Source organism: Crocodylus siamensis, chromosome 4 (genome assembly GCF_052110815.1).
Source record: "Crocodylus siamensis isolate JL-2025a chromosome 4, ASM5211081v1, whole genome shotgun sequence".
Lineage (NCBI taxonomy): Eukaryota > Metazoa > Chordata > Crocodylia > Crocodylidae > Crocodylus > Crocodylus siamensis.
Genome location: NC_143398.1, coordinates 17,096,559 through 17,120,987, shown reverse-complemented (window position 1 = coordinate 17,120,987; position 24,429 = coordinate 17,096,559). Strand labels below are relative to the sequence as shown.

Genomic DNA, 24,429 nt, shown 5'->3' with positions numbered 1-24,429 from the left:
GCTGGGTGATTTGGGGCGCATCACTTCACTGCCTCGTGTCTCAGTTCCCCAGCTGCAAAACGGGGTGACCTCCATTTATAAAGTACTTGAGATGTATGGATAAAAAGTGTTATGTAAATGCTAGCTGTTAATATTATTAACGAAAGAAGATTAGGTACCCCTCGGAATATCAGTGAAAACATAAGGCCATTACCTTCTTTTCCCCGCCAAAATAAAGAGAAACAATACAGATCAGATCAACAAATATTGTACTTCATTATATAATCAGGCAACTTCATGCACATACAAAATACATCAAATTCATAATGAAAACAGCAGACAATGCCCCCATATATACACAAAGAAGCATTTTAAATAATGTTGCCTGCAATGTAAGAACCTCTGTGCTTACCTGACTCAAATACATGTTTGGTATTCTTGTTCTTCTTTCTCAGGCATCATATTCAATTTTAAGCAAGATTTCATACTTTCATAAGTCACTGGTAATGATGAAGGCTTAAAGATCCTCAGACTTGCCCCTGCAAACTAAAAACTTATGAAACAGGAATTCTATATAGGAACCACCTCATTGCCATCTATAATCTGGGAAAATTAAATATGCAACTGTGTTATTTCCCTCAGGCTGAAGCTCTGTTAAGCTCATCTCTAAATGATAGGACATTAGTCCTTAGCACAGGACCATTTGACAACATATTCATTACTAGAAGAAATAAAGATTCAACCAGCATTATTCTTGATTATCAGTAGATGCTACAGTTCCTTATTAGTGGAGCAAACAATACTTTCTACAACTTTTCAGTTTAGACCTTGACCAGAGGAGATCTGGTATGGCTGCCCAGTTTGTGTTTTTATGGGTCCCAGAGAATTTAAGAGAGTCCTGGCGGCTGTCAGTGGCCAGCAATGTGAATAAGAAACCCTCTTTTAATACTGTAACACAGATCTCTTCCTTTCTGCTGTGAAAGCCACTATACTCTCCCCAACAACCGCAGCCCCTCTGGATATTATTCTTCCCTTTAAAGATCTCAGTGATGTTATGTTTGGTGACTTCTGATGGCAGGGATAATTTGTTTCCTACTAACCCCTGAGATCTCACCTGTTATTCTTCATTTCTCTAGATCAAGGGTGTCAAAGATATGGCCTGTGGAGCCCCATTGTCCAGCCCATGGGTCCAGAGTTGATGTGCAGTGGAGTGGCCCCATGCGTAGGACTCAGGACACATGCCGCACGCAGCACATGCTTTAGCCAGCCAGGACTCACGCTGCACATGGCATCCACCTTGGCCAGTCCAGGACATGTGTTGCACATGGTATCTGCTCTGGCCAGCCGGAGAACCATGCTACATATAGCACCCATCTCAGCTCGTCTGGCATGTGTGCAGCACATGACACCTCCCTCAGATGGTCCAAGACATATGCTGCGTGTACACATGCTCCAGCTGGTCTGAGACACTTGCTGCCCACAGCACCCACCCCGCCCAATCCAGGGTAGCTGGTGCATGCAGCCTAGATCCCAGGCTAGCCAGAGGAGGCATGGCACACACATCCTGGACCAGCCCTGCATGGGTGTCACACGATGCAGTCTTGGTCTAGCCAAAACAGGTGCTGTGTGATCTGGACCAGTCAGGGCGGACATTACATGGGCTGGACTGGGCACAGGGGCAGAGGTGGAGGGGCATGGTGAGGGTGGTCTGGTGATCTGGCCCACAAGCCTGCCCCTTTGCCATTCATGTAGCGGATTGACTGTCCTGTGGGGCTAGATGAGTTTGACACCCCTGCTCTAGACATTAAGAGTGAAGGTTGGTTCAACATCATGTTAAAATTGCTTGAGATCATTTGTACAACCCCCTCAGAAGACGCCAGTGATGTTGCAAGCACGAGTTACTTGGGCGAATCTAAGAATGCATGATGCCAGTCTGATTTTGGTTACCTCATTGTTTAAACAGAATTACTAGACAAAAATACCTGCAAGCACATACATTATCTTCCCTTATGCCCTATAGCTCAATGCTAGGATGATTTGTGTAGGCGGAGAATAGATATGTCCTAACTGGAACTAAGCTTCTTTAAACCTAAACTGGCACCGATGGCCAAATTTATCTAGGGATCCTGAATTGGGCACTTGCACCAGATGGAAAAATCCACAACTAAGTGAGTTACAAGATGCTTCTTATTCCCCACAGGGGCTGCTTATGCCTTTTCCATAATGCTGGCAGCTTCTGTTCGTTAAGGGAGCACAACCCAGAGCTCTGACCTCTTGCATTGTGTTGCCATTGGACCAGTGAGACAGACACTCTAGCTATACACAATGCAGATAAGCGTGTCTCCTACTTAAAATAACTAGAAGCTAGAGAGGTTTATCTGTCTCTTTAAATGACATAAGATGATATCCTCCTTTCCCTTCTGCTTCTGTTTGCTGGCAGGTTGCACAGAGTATCTTTTTGAACAGTGGATACCTTCTGCTCTCAGAAAATGATGCTTTTGAAGAGATAAGATCCTAGCCGAGCTCACTCTGCAGCTGGCATTAAACTGATCCCAGGAGCAGGTACCTTCTCTCAGACATAGTGTTTTGTTCATTTCATATACAGAATGATTTAAAGACACTGGAGTGGACAGTAATGATCTCCAGTGGATTGCTAGGTTAATAACAAAACTATACCACTTAGAACGCTAATTCCTATTAATCCAGACTCTGTTTCCCGCTTAGAAGTCAGCACTGGCCATGAACCATTTTTCCTGCTTGGAACATCCCAGAAGAATATACAACAAAAATGGAGACATGCCAGCAAACTGAAGTGGGTCCAGCTATTCATCAATGCTGGGTAATATTTTGATTGGATCAGCGGGTCTATCTGGTATGGCAACACAATGGTTTAGTCAATAATCATTAACTTATTACAGCCCATCCCAGCAGATGGAACAGCACCTTGCAGAAATCATGCTCAGCTTGACTATTCCAGCAATATCATTTGTGAATACTTTTTTTTTTTTAAGACACCTATAGGTTTAGTATATCTTTTTATCCCAACTTCTCAAGTGATTCATGCTTTTATCCCAACTTCTCAAGTGATTCATGCTTCACAGTACCTTATATATTCAAGAAAAATATGGGAATTGCACTTAAAACTTTGTATAACTTTTCAATGCTACTCAGATGCCTGAGTTCTTTCGAACTTTCTCCCCATAGTTTTCCCAGTATTCACAAGTGCAGCTATGAGTTTCTTAGCAATAGCCATGCTGAGAGGAGATCACCTATCAGGTTAGGAATTCCTTGAATCAAATCAAGAAACTAGGGAAATACTACAGAAATGTTATATAGGCACACTGCTTGTGATATTTTTACCTACCATTCTGTTTTATGATTGCCTGCTACACCAAAACACATGACACTTTCTGCCTTATTCATTCTATCTTTGAATGCTGTCTTTCCAATACAAGTAGCTTACATCTCTGCCTTCTAAACACTTGTGATTTCAGCACATGCAGAATTTATTTACATGCTGAAAGTACACGTATTGTTTATTGGGAGGAGGTAGGTATGCTTCAGTGCATACATGTCTAGAGAAAATATACAACACAACAAGGAAATGACTTCTTTTATCAGAGCAGGGCAGTCCTGTAAACCTGTCAGTTATTGAGCCACTTGTCCAGCATTATGACTGTGACTTATACTCTGGCTAAACCATTATCCTTCCACTTCTTACAGAGTTAGAATGAAGAATGTCATTCCATTTGTGATCTGTGCATGCATTTGACATACACTGAGTTACATGGCAATACTACTTAGCTGTGATAGGAGTACACTGTGCTTTGTAAATGACTGGCAAAGACAAGTACCAATGAGAAGTAAAAGGGAAGGTCCCTTCAGCCTCTTTAGAAATAGCAGTACACCACACTATGAGAACCTGTATCTTTTGAACTGAAGCAGGCCACAGGGGAAAACTAAGGTTTTATGATGTGCTGCTTTTAGAAGCAATCAGAAATTTGTGAAAATGTACGAAACAAAATATCACATTTTTTTTTTTTGCTTGTCAATGTGCAGCTATTTGAGTTGACTTCAAAATCCCCATAATATGCAACAATATACAGCATAAACATAGTCTGTATGGGAAACTCATTAAAGCACTCAAAAATATGAAGTTATCCTGAAAAGGAAAACTCTGTATGCAATGACCTATTTAGAAACAGCTACTTAAGCAGATTTTTTTAAATGCTTCTGAACAGTCATCATGAATGCAAGCTATAACTTACCATAATACTCTTCTGTTTTCAGTCCTATTATTTCTTTTATATATAAGCCTGTTTCAGTTACCCAAAACCAAGATTTATTTCCCCTTATCCCTTAGGTCCAAATAAAAATTCTCCGAGAAACAGTGAATAGATTTTGTCCATCATGAGTCAGCAGTGTTCCTGGGGAGGCGGTAATGGTCTGACCTGCGTGCTTTCTTCTCCTGGGGGTTGGCATACTTCCACTTGGATGGGGACATTTTTAGCTTTTTTCTCTTCTTATCCGTGCACCACACCTTTTCACAATACTCCTCAACCCTCTGGAAGTTACTGTAGCCTATTAGCTGCAGAAACTCTTTGTACCATGGCTTTGATGCTTGAGGGATGCTGCTGTGCACTGGGCATGGCATTTTATGAGTGACATCTTCCTCATAGTCTTTGCTGAACATCTCATCTACACGTTCTTCCTCCACCACCTCCAGGGTGATTTTTCTGATCGTATGAACAATGCTGTGTTCCACTGTCTGACAGAAATATGTTCCTGCATCCATCCTGTACAGTTTTAGGAACAAGAGGCCAAGGTCCATTTTCACTATTCTGTCATCTGTCTTTACCTGAGAAATGAACAAATAGTGCTCTGTTTTATTAATGCAGTTGTGGTGCAAATACAAAAATGCAACAGTGCACTAAAAAGACCAGGGAAACACCATTCATCAAATGCATCCTAGAGACTTAGCCACAAATGCAGAGGTGTGTGCGTGCTCTAACTTAGTTTGTGAGCAACTACAGGATTTAACTTAGAGGAGCAGATTGACTCTTGAGAGGATCAGGTTCAGGTCATAGATTGCAAGTCTAGGACTTGAGAGCCCTGCCCTCTGCCAGGGATTTCCTGTGTGAGCATAAGCAAGTGGCTCAGGGCTAAATCTCAAAAAAGGTAGGTGTTTCAGTACGGTTTTTTAAGCTGTCTGCTTCCTAATGGATGCTCAGCCCTGAGTTAAATACCCATATTGCCATGCAGGTCCCCTTGCATGGATTTGGAGAAGCCAGGGGCTGATCTGGGGTGTATGTGAAAGGGGTGCAGCGGTATCATTGCATGGCCCTTCAGTCATTCCATAAATGCTATGAGCTCTGAGGTCACCAGCAGATCAGCCCAGGCTCTGGCTGGAACTAATGTTTTCATGCAGCTTCAAGGCCCAGGAGGTATGTACCACTGCCACCACTTGTCCCCCCTTCCCTCCTGCTTCTGAATTCAGTGGCAAAGGGGAGGAAGGGAGGTCGAATGGCAGCGGTACTCACCACTGGGCTGCAGACCTGTGTGAAAGCAAGGGCTCTGGCCAAAGCCTGTGCCAGTCAGCTGGTAAGTTCAGAGCTTGTGGCAGCAGGACGTGGCAGGACATAGGCTGATATGCCAGGAAGCTCAGAGAGTTCATTTTATATATGGCACTCAGCTGAAGGTGGGTGGCTGTGCCCACTCCTGCCAATCCTGGATCCACCTCTGACAGAAGCTAACAAGCAAGGAAGGGGACTAGATGACCCAGTTGCCTGCTGGTTAGGGCACTCTCCAAGCATGTGGGAGATCTTGTGGTTAGGTTCCTGCTTTCAACCAGGAAGAGTAGTAATTCTGTCAGATGAGTTGCCTAACACATATGCCTCCATACTGTTTCCCCCAACCCTTCTCAAAATATTCTTATACCTTGCTGGCTTTTGCATGAGGCCCAATCCAATACAGTGTTCTCTGAAAACGTCTATTAAATTAGGAATCCACAGGCAAAATGGGTAAAGAATCCTGGTAGGGCTTAGGCACTACCTGGGATCTGAGGAGTTCAGCAATGTCAGGATTTGAGCATGCAAATTTGTTCTTAAGGTTTCAAGGTACCTACACAGTAGGCGACAACTGTGTTAAGGGTTCAATGAGTTCAGTAGTGACTAAAATGCCAGCTTTAGACACCAACCATGTAGTTAAGCCTGGATCTGTAAAATGGAGACTATAATACTGCCCTATATCATAGGGATGCTGTCAGGATAAATATACTCAGAATGATAGGGCATTTATGCTAATGGGGACACTATGAGCACATCAGATAGACAGATAACTTGATCACAGTCTCTGGGTATATACAAAGGAAGAAGATATCCGAGATGAGAGGTCACTTTAATGTAATAGACAAATGACACAACACAATAGATCAAAGTTGAATTTAGACCAATTCAAACTGGAAATAAGGTGGACATTTTTAAACAGGGAAAAAGCTTCCCATTGGAACAGACTCTGCATCACACTGGGTGCATCTACATAAGACATTTAAGGCAAAGATGACTATTTCTACAAAGTACAGTGGGCAAAACCAATGCTAATGCACTAATGTCCATTAGTCTAATGCTCAAAAACATCACTAAAAAAACATTCATGTACATTAATGTGCAGTAGCACCGATTATGGCACATTAAGTTAGTAACTGTCATTACAGGTACTAAACTTAATGTGCTGTAATTATGGCACATTAATGAACATGCAGATATGCCTACTGAGGCTGTAAATCAAGATTGGCTGCATTTTTAAAAGCATGTGCAAGTTCAACTACGAACTATTTGGCTTCAAGCAGGAATCACTGGGTGAAATTTTCTGGCCTGTTTATCTAATCTGATTCCCTGCGTAATTAAAATGGTTCAAATATATATGAACGTATGTACATGACACCTGCTGACACCAGCTATTTTGCCGGGGGGGGGGAGTTGTTGTTTTCTTTAACCTACAATTTCCCTCATACAACAAACTGATTTAGTAAGAATGATGAAACTCAAACTACATGGAAAGTTACCTCTTCTTTTCTGGAGTCACGGGCTCGCTGTACAAACCAGATCACCTTTGCTTGTAACGTCCTAGGGATACATTCCAGAAGTGTGCTATTATACTCTATTCCATAGACCAGTCGCTCTTCAGTCTTCTCCAGAGCTTCTCCTGTGCAGAAAAATAAGATTTTGTTATCTACCAGTCACCCTCATAGTAATAAACGTTGTCACCCTCATTTAGGGCATCTTTATATTGGACTTTTCAAGGATTCCTTTGACATCCATCACTAAAATGAAATTTGGCTCATATCACTCAATCTAGAGACTGGAACTTAGTGCTCAGTAAAGACCATATTCCATGAAGCCTGGAGCACCCTCAGTAATTAGTATCTCCAATGGGATGTAAGAGCAAGCTTCACCTCAGCCCTAAGACAGAGCACTAAGATATACATCCTATCAAAATAATACATAACCAACAGTTGACATTTACACATGTATAACAGGGCTCAGCCCTGGGTACTAAGCACTCTGCCCTCAATCCACAAACGATTTGTGCATGTGCTTAATTTTAAGTCTATGAAGCCAATGGGACACCTTCAGACTTAAATCTAAGCATGGAAAAACTACTCAGCTGGATCAGGATCAAAGTGCTCAGTTCTTTACAGGATCAGAGGCTGAAAGGCATATGAATATCTGCACTTTTTATTTAATGTCCAGAATATGTTCACCTATAGATTACCATAACATGGGCCCAGTATATTATATATATATGGTAGCATCCAGGTACTACAAAAGTTGCACTTGAAAATAGCTAGTTGACACATTCTTGGCCTCCCATATATAGCAAAACTTAGAAAACACAAAGAAGGAACACCTAGAATAATGTTTCTACACTAGAACAGACCAGTGGACTCTATAAAGCCTTAATAAGAATATTTGTTTTACAATAAGTGGAGTGAAGAAGAGGTGTTTGCTTGATACCAGCCTACAATCAGTTTCTGGCCCAGGAACACGGGACTTGAAACTCATCATGATCTCTCTCACTTATATTTGTAAGTGTTAGGTTCCAAATGTAGTTTGCAGCCACATCTACAATGTCACTGTGTGTAAATTTTCAGTGGTGTAATAAGGGCCCATAAATCCCCTGCATGTTTTCCACAGGAGAATTATCCAAGGAACTCACTGGGGAACCTTGATGAGAACAGGTGTTATGATCTGTTTCTGTGTTAGTAAGCAAATTTAACAAGTTCATTGAGTCATAGATTATAAGGCTGGAAGGGACCGCAGAAGGTTGTCGGGTCCAGCCCACTGCACCAAGCAGAAAAGATAACTGGGGGTCAGGAAACCCCAGCGAGGTGACCATCCAGTCTCCTCTTGAAGATTTCCAGGGTAGATGATTGCACCACCTCTGGAGGGAGCTTATTCCACAGTCTGGACACCCTGACGGTGAAGAAATTTTCCCTAATGTTGAGCCTGAGTCTGTTTATCAGGAGTTTGTGGCCATTACTCGTAGTTTTCTCCTTGGGTGCCCTGGTGAACAGTTGCTCACCGAGCCCTTGATGTAGTCCCCTAGTGTAGCAGTAAGCTGCTACTAGGTCCCCTCTCAGCCTTCTTTTTTTCAGGCTGGGGAGTCCCAGGCCCCTCAGCCTTTCCTCGTATGGCTTGCCTTTTAAGACTCTGATCATATGACTGGCTCTTCTTTGAACTCTCTCAAGCTTGTCCACATCCTTGTTAAAGTGTGGTGCCCAGAACTGGACACAGTACTCCAGCTGTGGTCTCACCATTGCTGAGTAGAGCAGAAGTAGTTTTGCTGGAGATGCACTGATTTATGCATGTCAGAGTATTATTTGCCCTACTGGCTACAGCATCGGACTGCCGGCTCTTATTTCAACTGTGGTCTGTTATTACCCCCAGGTCCCTTTCATTCACAGTGCTAGTCAGTTTGGTGCCCTCCAGCCTGTAGGTGTATTGAGAGTTGCTCATCCCAAGGTGGAGCTCTTTACATTTCTTAATGCTGAACTTCATCAAATTATAATCCGCCCAACTTGGCAGCCTGTCTAGGTTCACCTGTAACTGCAGCCTATCTTCAAGTGTGACCACGCTTCCCCATAACTTGGTACGCTTCCCCATAACTTGGTGTTGTCCATAAACATGGCCAGTGAGCTCTTCACCCCCACATCCAAATTGTTAATAAAGATACTGAAAAGTACTGGACCGAGCACCAACCCCAGAGGGACACAGCACTGACCCCAGTGGGACACTGCTGTCTACTTCTCACCAGGATGACACAGATTTGTTCACTATGACTCTTTAGATCCTATCTTGCAGCCAGTTTCTCACCCATCTGAGTGTCTTGGAGTTAAGTCCACAATCCTCCAATTTTCTCCTGAGGATTTTGTGGGATACTAGATCAAAGGCCTTTTGGAAGTCAAGTATTACCTTTTGATATATTTTCTTTCCAAACTATAATCATTCCTTCATAAAACTGCAATTTCAGCAAAAAATTATCTGGCTCAACATCTTTCAGAGGAAAAAAAACCCACGTTTTTTGATTCTCTCTCCAAATTTATTGGATCGGATGCTGTAAAATGCAAAGCATCTCCCAGCAACTTTTATCTATCTATATTTTTATATTATACTCGGTGCCAGTGATTGAAATCAATAGAAACTAAGGTCATTTAGCACTTTGAAGGGTTTGGACCATAGTTTAGGAGAACACTAATCATCTGTATAACTCAATCCTTTCTTAACATGACCCTATAAGGCTAAATAAGACTATAATGGGACTTAAGTATTAAACTACATTTAAAATATAGCACATAGTCTTGAATAGGGATGTATTCCTGCTTAGGTAGTTAGTCAATTGGGCCCAGATCCACAAAGGGATTTAAATACAGTGATGTTCAGTGCCACCAGAACTTACTTTTAGATGCCACAGAATGGGATCACTACTCCCAGCAAGTTGAATGAGGAGATGCCTAAGTTGGCCATTAGGAAATGCTGAATAGAGGTTTATTTCTTATATCCTGTCTTTTCTTTTTCAGATTTAAGTGCTTACCTCAGGGTACACTTAGGCACCTATTTGAGACTCAGATTCAAAGTCTGAAAAAGCATCCAGAAATTAGGTGCCAAAGCAATTCCTTGTCTATGGGTCATTAGCTCCATCTTTTCTTTAAAACATATCCAGAGGAAAAGGTAGCAGTGCCCATCTTTTATATGATAGCATTTAAGTAGAAGAATTCAGAGAGGAAATAGGTGCCCAGGTTCAATGCCCTCCTCAGCATGAAAGGATTCAAACCATTTCATCCATCTCCACTAAATAAATAAGCCCTATTCACCAGGCTATTGTCAAGGCCATGCCATTGAAGCTGGGATGATGTATAGAGAGGAATACGAGATTTACAGGGACAGAGAAGAAGAAGAATTAAGAGGGAGCATGAAGACAGCTGTGGTTTAGGAATGAGAGTGATGCCCTGCATGGGAGGAGTCATGGTTTCAGTTCCTGCTCCAAATACTGTTTATGTACTTTATCCAATTTAATCCAAAATGCCCAAGCAGTGCCTGGATCAGGGAGTGGAATCCAGGATTCCCTTGTCCAAGGCAGTGCCTTCATCAGTGACTGCAAAGTCACGTGCCCCATTATCCTCTCTTTAGGTCCGTGAATCTTGTATTCCATTCTGCGAAGTGGGCCAGCTCTGCCACAAGCCTAGCTTGCAGTCTAGAGCCTAGACAACTCTCCTGGGAGGCCAAAGATATAATTTTGAATCCTCTCAGGTTTTCAGGATGAGACGGGCCTAGAACTTGCCCCCTCCCCTATACTGGGTCACCATCACCATCTATCCTATCACTTCCTGGGCTACCACCCTATGTATTAAACTATCACATAAAAGACAGGTGCTACCACTACTGCCATCATTTTGAAAATGGCTGTTGCTGCTGAGTTTTGTGTCAAACTCGGTGTTGTAACTGGGCTCAGAACATGCCTATCAGGTCTGGCTCTGCAGGGGATTTAAACTCAGGGGTATTTAGTTTGTGAATCCTCAAAGACTTTCAGTAAGAGAGATGCTCAGCCATATAGTTGTGCCTGTCAGCCCATGCACTAGCAGAACGTTAGGTGAACAACAGCCTTTCAGGCACGTAAGTGGCTAGGCAGGGGTTTCGTGGATCATTCATTCCTTTGGTGTCAGGATCTTGTCTAAGTTTCACCTAGGCACCTAAGTCCTTTTTTTTTGTGTGGATCTGACCCTTTGTTCTGAGACTGTTATTAATTACACCAGTGTAAAACAGGAGTAACTACTGTGAAACCGGGAGAGATACACCAGTGTAAATCTAGTGAAACTGGGCTCAGAATCCAGCTCATGCTGTCCCCCCATGGTGAAGTGGTACTCTTTGCTCTAGGCATTCGCTATCATCTTGCTGTAGTGTGTGTGGATTACCAATGAATTGCTGGCCAAAGCACTGCTGAGCTGCATTTCCATGTCGAACATCTTGTCTGCGGAAACGTCTGGGGAGAAAAAATGGAACTGTTTTAAGAAACGTATTCAGCTGTCAACCTTATGCCAAAGCTCCATGCATTAAAAATGCAGGGAACTAAATCTTGATCCCAAATCCTTGGCTAGCACTATTATGAGTAATGTGGAGAAAATTCATATGCTGTACTTTCCCACCCTTTTACTCAACCTGGAGGTAATGGAGAACCTGTGAATGCCTTAAGCACTGCAATGTCTGAAGGAAGAGACAGTCAGTAGTAGTCAGATCAGTCTGAGGGAAAGTTCCAAGTGTGGAGATGTGAATACACACACACGCACGCACGCACGCTCAACAGGCTCAGGGCCATATGCCCTGGCCACATCCAGACAAGTTCAGCTGTGCAGTACGTGGAGCCACAGACATGTCTGCAGTGCCACATACTGCACAGTCAGCTGTTCTCCATGTTGCAAGGTAGCAGGGCAAGGGGAGGAAGCTTGACCCCAGGAGATCCAAAGCCTGGCTGGTCAAAGCCACTGTCCAGCTGCTGGCCAGGCTCTAAGCAGCAGGATTGTGGCTGCTATAGCCCAGGAGGCCTCCAGGACCCCAGGTAAGGCTCCTGGGGCCAACCCAGTGCTGGCCCCAGCCTCCCCTACCCCACCCCACCCAGGGTAACCTGTTGCACATCAGAGGGCATGTGGCATACGTGTTCCCTGGGGACAAGTAGCAGCAGCAGCTGCGCCCCTGCTTCTTGTCCATGGGGCAACAAACTTCTACACTTGTGTGGATGTATGATTGAAGCTCCCTGGTGGTCAGACTTGCCTGCCCTCACTCCCCAGTTCTCTCACTTCTCTCTCTCGCCTGGCATCACTTGATCTTAAGATATTTAACTGAGAGGGTTGCCTCCAGAGGCTGGAATAGCCTCTTCCTTGGTGCCTTCCTTCTCTGTACAGTCCTTGGGGCACCTCTGCCCCAAACCGTAAGGGATGTTTTTCCCTTTTAAGATGTCTCTTATTGTGTCTTAAGGGCTATAACCATCGTCCTCTTTCCAAAACCATGTCCAGGCGTTGCGAGTATCTCTGTTGTAACTTAGAAGCAGTGGGCCTCTCAGGCTCCCAAACTCTTCTCTAGGCTTCAGCCTTCCCTGCTTTGGCCCTTTCCCTGTGGCTGAGCCCCCTCAGCTCTGGGCTCCTGGGATCCCTGGCCTTGCCAAGGTGGCTCTTGCATTCTATGCCAGCTTCTCTGCGGTCACCAACTCAGGCAAGGCTGCTCAGGCTCTGCACTACCCTGACCCTTAAAGCACTTTATGCTGGGTGTCCCCCTCAGGCACCCATGTGGCCTCAACACCTACCCCATATCCACAACCAGGTCCCCTAGTGTTTAAACCTAAATGCAGAAAAAATAACTGGAAAGCAAAGTGTTAGCCCTCCAGTTGCAACTTGTCCTAAAACCCCTCAGGGCCACAGTTGCCACCTTCCTCCTATAAGGATCTGACTTGATCTCCAGCTCATAGGGCATCTCCTTTTCCCTGACAGCCAGCTCTGCCTTCAGCTCCTTTCCCTGCAGCCTCCAAGCATAGACTGCCAGCCCAGCCCAGAGGCTGGGTTTATATACAGCCAAGCTTTGCCCCTTCCGATCAACTGATTGCTGCCTTTGAAAAGGGACCCATGGATTTCTGTTCAGCCTAACATGCTGCTTGATCTCCCCTGCCCTGCAGTCCTCTCTGGTTACTTAGCAGTCCCAAGTCTCAAGGCTAGGGTCCCTGCTCCTGATGGCTTTTTTCCTGGCTGCTTATTCAAAATGAAGCTGGCTCCAATTCAGCTATCTCTTGCTGAATTTCTTTTAGCCTGCTGCTTTCTCCTCTTAAAGTAACAGGATCCCCTGGTTCCATGTTACATGAAGCCTGATGCTCTGGATGACTGAACTACATTCAGTATCACTTCAGACGAAAAAGTTAAAGGTTGCTTTAAGTTTTCTTTCTGTTCCCTCAAAGGCTAGCATCCTCAGTCAGAAGTTAGAGTGGTGAGAAGGTCCCAAAGAGGTTGAGATATAAGCTGGTATAGTTCATTCCCAGCAACATCTGAAGACTCCTGTATGTGGGTATTCCAACAGACTCAGGGAGCTGGTGGGCACAGTCCCCTGGGAAGCAAATATAAGGGGAAAAGCAGTGTAGGGGAAAACTGGTTGAACCTTAAAGGGTACATCTATATGCGATGTTAAATGAGCAATAGAAATTGTACATGAGATGCTAAATACACAGTAGACATTTAGCCATGCTAATGTCCAGTAGAATTAGTCTACTGTGAATTAGCATAACTAAAAGACCATGTACCAGTGCTACTGTGCAGTAGTGGCAGTTAGGGATGTGTGAAGCTTTGGTCACTTATTCAATTTGGAGGAGATTTGGCCTGATTCGGCGACTAAATCTCTGAATCTGAATTGAATCAGCAGACCCTTTAATTTCTCCAGATTGAATCAGAAGCCTCCAATTCTATTTGGAGAGATTCAGAGAGTTTCAATGATTCAGACATAGATACAGCTTTATATGTTTTTTCTATGAACCTCAAGGTACCAGGCAGCTTATGAACGCTGAGATGGCGGGGTGGGTGGAGCATCCCACAGGAGTGCGGGGGGTTCCCAGAAAGCTCAGCGGCAGACAATTGCCTCCTGGGTCTGGGGGGCACCTGGGGTCCCCCCACAGCTGACTGCCAAGCTGGGAGGACATGGGGGGAAAGGGGTCCCCTGCATACTTGGCAGTGGACCCAGAAGAAGACTGGAAGTACTTCACAGAGCACGGTCCCACGTGCTCCCGTGGATGCTCCACCTGCCCCACCATCTCAGCATTCACAAGCTGAGACTGGTACACATATAAACCTGTGTCTATGGCCAAATCACTGATTCTCTGAATCAGAATTGAATCTTTGGATTTGGCCAAATTGAATCAGGACAGTAATCCGAATCAGCAAATCAAATCACTGTCCCCCAAATGCGGCTGAATCCAAATCGGGTACAGCCTACTTCACACACTCCTGGTGTCGATTACTGTGCATCAAGTTAATACCTATTATTACTGGTACTAAACTTAATGCGCAGTAACAATGGTCCATTAATGCATGTGTAGACATGCCCAAAGAGACCATAAAAAGAGCAGACTATCTTGATAGGAAGGATGGACAGGAAGAGCAGTAAGAATGGTCTGGCTAAATATAGCGAGTGCTTCAATGAGTTGAAACTCAAAAACAAATCTTACAAAGAGTGGATATTTGGCAATAGTGCTATGGGATAAGTAGAGGAGCGTAGCATCTGCCAAAACAGGGGCAGAAGAAGTTAGCAGTCTTAAACTGGAAAAAGGGAAACTTACATTGGATATTAGGAAGAAATTTTTAAATATGAGAGTGGTTAAGAACAGGAACAGATTACCTAGAGAGGTTGTAAAATGTCCTTGGAAGTTTCTAAGAGCAGGCTAGACAGACACTTGGCTTGAATGGTTTAGACAGAGATATTCCTGCCTGGATGACCTTCTGGCCCTACTTTTCACTATATATTCATGAACCAGCTTTGCAGAAAAAGCTCCTCCAAGTCTTTCACAGTTTATAAGGTGTATATGAGGATTTTTATTATTATTATTATTATTATGATTAGTAGTAGAATTAGTAGTAGTAGTAATAGTTAAACTAAAACTCCACTCATCTGAACATTTCAAAGGATAGAACCCTCCTGTGTGTTGGGCATTATCACTTTTATTTGTCAGACCAAGGAAATTGAGGTACAGCAAAAACAACAGTGAGCCAAACATATGCTGAATCAATGGCAGAACTGCGACTACAATCCAGGAGTCCAACCAGTGAACTCCAGGGCTATGTCCAGATGTGCAGGGACATGTGCTTGAAGTGGCACAAATAGTAGCAGCACAAATTTGTGCCACAGTGTTCACTCCTGCACATGCACTTTGGTGAGGGACAAATTGTCCTGCTTTAGGCCAACTGCCCTTTCTCTGCTTCTCCTGCCCTTGGTGTGATGGAGCAAACTGGGGGCACAAATGAAATAGTAGAGATGCTCTGGCCAGCAGCCAGAGCTTCTCTCTGGAGAATGGAGTTTCCATTTGTTCTGGCACACGCTACAATAGCATGCACTGCACTGCTTTTTTTTGCTGCCAGAAAATCCTGGCAGCATATTTTGCCCCTATGCTGCAAATTTGCGGTGTGGGGCACATGTTAATATTCCAGGTGTGTGGTTTGTTATTCCACAAAGAGGTTTTCAGTGCCACAAGCTACATGTGCCTTCATATCTAGACTTGGCCAGAGAGTCCAACCTTCTTGCTTTTTGAGGAGACAGTTTTTAAAAGGAAAACAATATAAAATGCAAATACAGTTCTAGACTGAATGCAAAGTAGCATAAGGCTTTTATTGTGGACATTTTACTCTCTGGCCAGTATGATAAACAAGATTAAGCTAAGCACTATGAAAAAAGAAAGCACCTATTTGGAAGCTTAGCTCACTGCCTTGTCAGATACAGTATTTTTAGTGGTATGAAACTTACACTTATGACTGGATAACATTCCTGTTTTTGGACAGAGATTTATTCAACTATGACTTTTACACAGGCAAGTCTGAATGCCTGATTAAAAGGAAAAAGTGTGGCAAACCTCCTAAAGCACAGAATTAATGTACTTATGTGTGCACGGTACATGCAGCCTATGATAGAAATTAAGAAAGCCTAATGATGTTGTTGTACTACTTTATATTATTTGAATAACAATGAAGTTAATCCTTCCCCCTACTTGGACATAGAGGACCATGTCTTCATTTGATGTAATAGCTCCACTGATTCAGCAGAACCACGCTGACTGACATCAGCTGAAGGTCCTTGCCCAATATTCTTGTTATTGCATTTGAAAAGTGGGAAGGCCTCACAGCAGGTAGTTTTATGATAATGGAATCTGTCATTCACTCCTGCCAATCAGACCGGTGCATTTTACCAGAACAAGTCTTGAAAAAAGTATGAAGTATATGACTACACAGTCAAATGGGTCACTAGTTGGCTGGAGGGCAGCACCCAGAGAGTGGTGGTGGATGGGTCATTTTCAGCCTGGAGGGATGTGGGCAGTGGGGTTCCACAGGGCTCAGTGCTCGGGCCTGCACTGTTCAACATCTTCATCAATGACTTGGACGAGGGGGTAAAAAGCACCTGTTCAAATCTGCTGATGACACTAAGATGTGGAGGGATGTGGGCATGCTAGACTGGAGGAATAGGCTGCAATCAGACCTAGACAGGTTACAGGGGTGGGTGGATCAGAACAGGATGGGTTTAAACACTGACAAGTGCAAGGTGATGCACCTGGGGAGGAAGAACCAGCACCATACCTACGGGCTGGGGAACTCCCTTCTCATCAGTGCAGAGGCAGAAAAGGATCTTGGAGTCATCATTGATGCGAAGATGAACATGGGCCGGCAGTGTGGGGACGTGGTCAGGAAGGCCAACCGCACCTTGTCATGCATCCACAGATGCATCTCGAGCAGGTCCAGGGAGGTGATCCTCCCCCTCTACGCGGCACTGGTCAGGCCACAGCTGGAGTACTGCGTCCAGTTCTGGGCGCCGCACTTCAGGAGGGATGTGGACAACATGGAGAGGGTCCAGAGGAGGCCACCTGCATGATCAGGGGACAGCAGGGCAGGCCCTATGAGGAGAGGCTACGGGACCTGAACCTGTTCAGCCTCCAAAAAAGAAGGCTGGGGGGGGATCTAGTGGCCATTTACAAACTAGTCAGGGGGGATCAGCAGGCACTGGGGAAGTCCCTGTTCCCCTGAGTGCTGCCAGGAGTGACTAGAAATAACACTCACAAGCTGGCAGAGGGTAGATTCAGACTAGATATCAGGAGGCGCTACTTCATGGTCAGGGCGGCTAGGGTCTGGAACCAACGTCCAAGAGAAGTGGTGCAGGCTCCTACCCTGGGGGTATTTAAGAGGAGGCTAGATGAACACCTTGCTGAGGTCGTTTGACCCCAGTACTTTTTTCTGCCATGGCAGGGGGTCGGACTTGATGATCTGCTCAGGTCCTTTCCAACCCTACTAACTATGAAACTATATAGGGGGAAAATCGGACTCCAGACTCTTGTTTCAGGTTGCTTGTGGGCTCAGGAAGACATCTAGCATTAAGCATTTTGAATTTCCATTCTTAGCCTGTCTTTAGTCGTGACAGCTAAAATTTTGCACTATTTATTAAATGACAGCCAACCTTCCTGCACAGCATGTGTCTATTTCATCCTGTCCTGATGATGGTTATGACCTGCACAAAAATACGTGGCATCTACACTTCTTGATATCCACTGTAAAATGGCTGGGAACAAAGCTGCCACTAGCAGGGCACAGGCTGGGAGAAAGTAGGAGCATCTACATGAGGCATTTGCCTAATTAGCTTCCCAGTAAACATCTCAGCATCTACACGTGTGGTACTATTAGGACGGAGTAAACAAATAAACTCCACCACAGGTTACTAGTGTTATCCTACAGCAGAGTTTTTTAGTTCACAGCAACCCACATGTAGACACTGATGGGGCTGGCTGGGGAAGAAGGGTGCTTCAGTAAGGGGGTTGCCTGCCAGCCAGCATTGCACTGAAGCACCCTCATGCCCCAGCCAGCTCCCCTGCAGCACACTGAGCCAGGCTGGAGCAGCCCCAGCCTAGCAGGCTGACCCCTGCCAGCCGGGACAACCTGGCTCAACGTGGTGCCAGCGAGCAATAAAGTCCAGCATGAACTGCATTGGAGTTTACTGCTGAGAACTATTTTCATGTGGAGATGTGCCTAGTGAATATTTTATGGGATTAGGGTTCTCTAGTTCTAGGTGCGGTGCACAAAATGTTTCAGACGTTCACCTGGAATGCAGACATATCCGTTTCACAAGCCTTGTCTTGAGTGAACCTGAACTTAACAGAGATACAGTGATCTTTCATCCTCGTTCATATTGAACAATGCATTGCCTAGCAAGTTATAATCCTGCAGGATTTCTTCTATTTGTAAGTCTCATTCAAGAGGTGAAATCATTTATTTGGTGGCATTTTGCTGTTCTGAGTGACAGCAGAGGTAACTCGGAACTGTGAAAAACTCTCTCTATATTGATCACATTTAAAAATAGAAAGCAACTGCCTCCATTAACATGCTTTTTTTTTCTTGGGTGAAAACGGCATTTTGGAAGATTATTCTATGACCATAATATTTTGAACTTGGTCTTTTTTTTCCCCCTTGCTGGGTCTTGTATAGATTCCATGGATTGTAAACTATCAATTTGGTAGGCAACATAGTAGATAACATCCTGTAAGGAACCCAATCTTAGATGGGTTAGAGAATGGATGAGATGCCCTAGCAGTAGAACATTTGTAATCTCTGATTTCAAGGGCTTGGATGCTTAGTCAGTCTGAAATTCTGCTTTTAGAAAGTATGAGCCAGCACACAAGACATCTTTTTTCAGCCTACTTTAATATCCATTATCAGCAGGGATGCTGGTTTCCCCTGTTTAAAAATTACAAATTCTCTGATTAAAACCCCCAAATCCATGTTTTTCTATGATTAACATGAAATGCCATTATAGATAGATAGTTATCAACTGAACACAGTGTTTTATTGATATATTTACAATTTTAAAGCAGTTTGGAAGCCCAACAGCAACCCACTCAATCACTCTATTAAAATTAAAGCTAAATACCTATTAATTTTGGCATTTGATCTGGGGTTGTTTACCATGAAAAATCAGAGCTCTCCCTTCCCCCTTTGCTCACCAGACCTGGGTCCAATTGTGCTACCCCACCCCCGCTTTTGGCGCTAAGCAGCCCTGATATTCGGGTAACCTGTCCATGCCATTGCCCCTCACATACAAGCCACAGCCCTGTGGTCCCACTGGTGCCCCTCACTCCTGACGTGCTGCCCCCCCACCCCAACCCCCTGCTTGGCCTATGCCCCGTTCCCCGCACCCTTCCTCCCTCCAATAGACTTACCTGGAGGGAGATGAAGGAGCTTCTCTCTACCACTGCCTGGCTGCCCTGTGCATGCACACATGCACGTAGTGCCCCCTGCCTTTATCACCCTCCTTCCTCTCCCTGCACCCCCAGGCAGCCCCAAGCAGCCCCTGGAACTCAGCTCACCGGCAAGGGGAACACACCATTTCCTGCCATTTCATCCTTTAAAGGGGAAAGTCTGTGATTTTCTTCTTTAAGAGAGAAAAAAATTGTGGTTTTCTCCACTAAAGGAGCAAATGGAAAACTCAGATCCCTGATTATCAGGCATCACCTTAAAGATGCCAAACTCTAAATTTAGGAAATGGTTACATTGACATGGTTATGTGGACAAGTAGGGACATGTCAAAACAGGCATAATTTACATCTGTTTTAATGTATCACAGGTGTTTGCAATTGATTTAACACACAGGCCATTCTTTTATAAAGCACTCAACTAGGAAGTCAAATGTAAGTGCGCTGCAATCTACTTTAGAAACTGAATGATTCTTAGCCAAATGCTTTAAATTAAGCAGAGGCTTAAGTGTTTACCTGAAATGCATGCTTTGCTTAATCAGTTACCACAATCATGAGCGTGGGATTATAACCAAGAGCCTTTTGCTTTAGAGCAGAAATTAGCAACATTTTCCTCCCTGGGTGAGAGCTTGGGACCTGGCTCCCTGCCCTAGGTAGCAAGCCTCTGCCCTCACCCTGACAGGCTAGGGACAGACATCCAAAAAGCCTGAGCCTGGATTTAGTGACATCACATAGGGTGCACACATGCACCCCCTGAGAGTGCTGGTGCATCCCCTGTCAGGCCCTTGTCACCCCCTGTTTAGAAAACAGATAGGGGACAGGCCGGGGTGCTGGGCCACCAGCAAAAGTGGCCATGCCACTTCTGGAAGTAGCGCGGCTGCTTTTTGGTCAGTGATATCAGCCATGGGGGCACATGCCCCCCCTGACTAAAGTGAGATTTTCCGTGGGGCACATGCCCCCCAGACTCAAGAGGCATGCCTGGATTGATTCGGTCTTTGCAGGCTAGGTTGAACCAGTTTGCAACTGCACAGACATTGTCTCTGGACTGAGGAAATTCAGACACATGCCTGCAGTGGCTCAGGCTAGAAGCAAGGGGGAAGCAAGGCAGACCCTGCTGTGCCTGGCAGGCGCTCTGGGTAAGGAGCAGATGGGAGGGGCGTCTGGGATGCTGGGGGTCCCTGGTGTAAACTTAAAGCAGGAAGGGGTCTGGGACAGACATTGCATAAACTGATTTCACCCAAATCAGTTAAGTCTGATATTACAGTCAGACACGTTCAACTTAAACCAGTTTTAGCCATTTTGAAAATGGTTTATATGAACTGAGCTTATGTTCTGTTACAGGTTTAAACCAGTTTCTGATCATTTAAACTGGCTTATGTGTAATGTCTGCCCCTAGCCATAAAGATCAAGCTGCCTGCTCTTCCCTCACTACACATATCAGCTCCTACCCAGCAAAGCAAATACAGCTGAAGAAAGCAGCAGGAAGGGACTGGTGTCTTAATGTAGCTGAGTGCTGCCCAATCCTCTGTGCTATTCTGGGCTGTGTTGGGTCTTCTTGGTCCAGATCCAGGATGGAAGATGCTGGGAGTGGCAGTGGGGCATAGATTGCTGACCCTACTCTAAAGCATAGTGTCAATCAGATCAGGTTTAAGAAGGGTTTGTCTTTTTACAATTATATATACATTTAGCTAGGACATTACAGAGCTATGAGGGTAACTGTCAGAAACTGAATTATGAATTCAGCTCTCACCAACTGCAGATTCCCAAATTCACGCTTCCCCATACTGGAGTTTCTGTGGAAGGTTCCTGGGCCCAAAATAATTTTTGTATATAATATGTTTTTCAGGGACACATTCATAGTTGAAATCAGCAAAGGGTCTGCATGTCTTTGCTAAAGATCAGAGAAGAACTGAACGTACCACAGTGACATCTTGTGGACAGTGCATGCATCTAGCAGAAAGAGTAGCAGTGAAGAGAGGAATAAGTTAGGGAAAAGTGGGCACACACAAGGTAATATCCTTGTCTCTACTGTGGCTTCTTTGCACCAGGTAAAAGGCAGAAATAGCATAAAAGGAGCCAGAAAGCAGAAGACAAACACAAAGAACTCTCTCAAGGGCCTTTTTGTAGGGTATGGGGATATTTGGAGGAAGAAGAGGCTGTCAGTGTATAGTGGCCATCTAAATTATATTGTGTTTGTCCCCAGCTCTCATAGTACCCCAAGACTGAAAGGCTCAAAAGGTATTATAAAGTTCTGTTAATCCCCATATACTGTGGATTGTGAACACATGCAGTACAGAAGCTTATCCATAGAGTTTAGGGGTTCTTTGGGGGAAAGCCTGAATTGAGCTTAATCCACTGAACTGCTCAGACACAAAAAAATGGAAGCATTTCACTAAAATATGAAACTACCTGCCTCTTGAAGAATATAGCACACAATCTGAATGCCTCATTTTTTCCTTTTTGGCACCAGCAGAATTTTCAGGTTACAGAAAGTTTGCATCTGTAACTATACCATACAAAGTGTGTCTAGTTGCCTAATTAACCATAGAGTGAATGTCTCAGTGTCTACACATGCACCTCTAGGTGCATGGAACTAATAAACTACGTGGTGGAATTTTTTTATGCTTAGCAATGCATGGGTAGACACTGAGCCAGCTGGCTGAGTCTCAAGGGTGCTTCAGTGCAGGGGCTGCCTGCTGGCTAGCTCCACACCAAAGCACCCTGGTACCCCAGGCAGCCTCTCCTCAGCCCACTGAGCCAGGTCAGAGCAGCCCTGGGCTGGCAGGCTGACCCCCAGGTCCAAATCAACTCCTATCTGATAGCTGTTTACTGAGTAAAATAAGTTTTATGATCCCAAGTCCCATAAGTAGTGAACATCACAAAGGTCTCCATTATCATATATGGCCATGTGTAGACTAAACGAAGTGGGTGTGTGCACGACGCTTTACGGTGGGTTAAATGCTTTTGCACCACTTTAATCGTGTTGGTGTTTGCATGTGTCGGCAGCATATTGTGCAGTAATTCCAACTGCTGTAGCAAATTCAGTGGTGTGATGTGCCTTAAATGACTGGGGAGTTTTAGTTTGCTGCCCTACAGCTGCAGAGTGAAGCTCCGGGATACGTGTAGCTCGGGGGCTCTGCAGGAACCCCTGCAGGCAGCATGGCAGCAGGTCAGGAAGACAGGCTATGCCCAAGAAAAAAAAAAGTGTTGATGTTTTTAAAAAAAGTTTTTGGAGCCTGCCTGCCTGCCTGAGCTTCAGAGGGCCCCATGGACCACTTGAGCTGGGTGCCTGTGGGTGGGTGCCAGCTGGGGGGGACACTGCTGTCGTGGAGGGAAACACCAGGCCCCGCAACAGCCTGGGAACTGCTCTGCCCACCAGCAGCTCACCCTCCTCTCCGTGCTGCCAGAGAGGCAGGTAAGAGGGTGTGTGCATGACACAGGTATTTAAGGGGCCCTAAATTGAAGTGGTCTTTTTAAAAACCCACTGGTTCAATTTAGGGACCCTGTTTCCTCTACACATGCCCTACCACTCCAGAAGGCAAGGAGGAATATAAACAAAGATTACTTTCTTCTTTCTAAAGACAGAGCCTGCAGAACGCAGCAACAGAACAGACCTGTGTTATCACAGTCCTTAGATAAAGAGGTACACTATGAATGCCCAGGGCTGTTACTCTGGCATCTTTTAAAGGAGTAAATATGCTAAAAATGTATAACTGAGTTGAGGAACTAGTGATCTCTATTATCTTTTCCTGGGCAATAACCAGGATGCATAACAACCTGAATTCACAGTGCAGTCCTGTGGGCAGGGAGGTGCCCTCTTACCATGTGATATGAGTTTATATGATTAGATGAGTAACTCATTTGCAAAATAATTATAATCCAATTTCTACTGATACTGTAGGAAATAATTCTCACTGGCCCAATAGATAATAGTAGATGATCTATCTTTTCCATAACTACTTTCCAGGGCTGTTATTCTGGACCACATTCATCTCACCTTCGGCACCAAAGCAGTCTCTGCTTCCTCTACTGGGACTGCTTGTATGAGTTATGCAAGAAGGATTTCTCTTTGTGTGTAGCAGGGCCATGAAATTCATACTTAGTTTAACTTAGATCCTCCAAAAATGTAATGTGCTGATAGGCTCCTTCTATAGTGTAATTATTTACTATCCTGCTGATTATGTCTTCTAGGAGGTATCTATCCAGAAGGCTGTTACCTAACACTCCTCTGACTCATTACCTTTTCAGCAATCACAGAAGTATTCGTTTTGCCTGGCTGTAGCTAATAAAGAGTTTGTTTCAGATTACCAAATATTGTGATGCATGAGAATATATGGATGAGATTTCATGGGAGAGGGAAAAGGAAGACCCACAGGAGCCTTTTTTCCCCGCTCTTAGGCAGCTACTGGTGGATTCAAAGACATGATAGTCTGCTTCTGGGTGAATTAACATCACTATTTTTCAAAAACATCACAGGACTAGAAAAGCAATGTCCACATTAATTCAAACCTAGAAGTGGTCAACCCTAGTAAATATAAATACGTATTTGCAAAAGAAGCAATTAAAAGAAAAGGGAAGATCATGGGAAGATCTGTCTCATAAAATGCAAATTGCTGACATGCGTAATAATCTTCCCAGCTTGTTGATGGAGAGCTAGGTGGTATCTGAACAAGTCTGGCAGTGATATTTGATTGTTCATATATTTTCTTTCTTCCATTTTACAGGTTGCTGCATTACATAGCTCACTGTCTAATACAATCCAAATAAATCTCTGCATGTTACAGAGAATGAAGTGGCTTTTTCTAACAGTGGCAGTAGGAACTCAGAATTTGGTTTAATATTCAGGGCAAATAGCTTCTAAGAAATGAGTGCACTTATTGTAAATAAGAAAAATATTCCCTGCACATCAGTGCGTATTGGCATGTTAAT

At 44.3% G+C, this 24,429-nt stretch overlaps 1 protein-coding gene across 2 annotated transcripts in view; it reads right to left on the bottom strand.

Annotated features, from left to right (window-relative positions):
• Window positions 1-231: 231 nt before the first annotated feature.
• The window catches only part of SEMA3E (semaphorin 3E), a 206,262-nt gene continuing 182,064 nt past the window's right edge, over window positions 232-24,429 (bottom strand). For both annotated transcript variants that reach the window (XM_090041888.1, XM_090041887.1), the window contains 3 exons: window positions 11,450-11,517; window positions 7,043-7,182; window positions 232-4,837 (listed from right to left, as the gene is read on the bottom strand). In XM_090041888.1, the coding sequence (XP_089898014.1) occupies window positions 4,388-4,837; window positions 7,043-7,182; window positions 11,450-11,517 (658 nt within the window). In that variant the 3' untranslated portion in view covers window positions 232-4,387. The remainder of the gene's footprint in view (window positions 4,838-7,042; window positions 7,183-11,449; window positions 11,518-24,429) is intronic.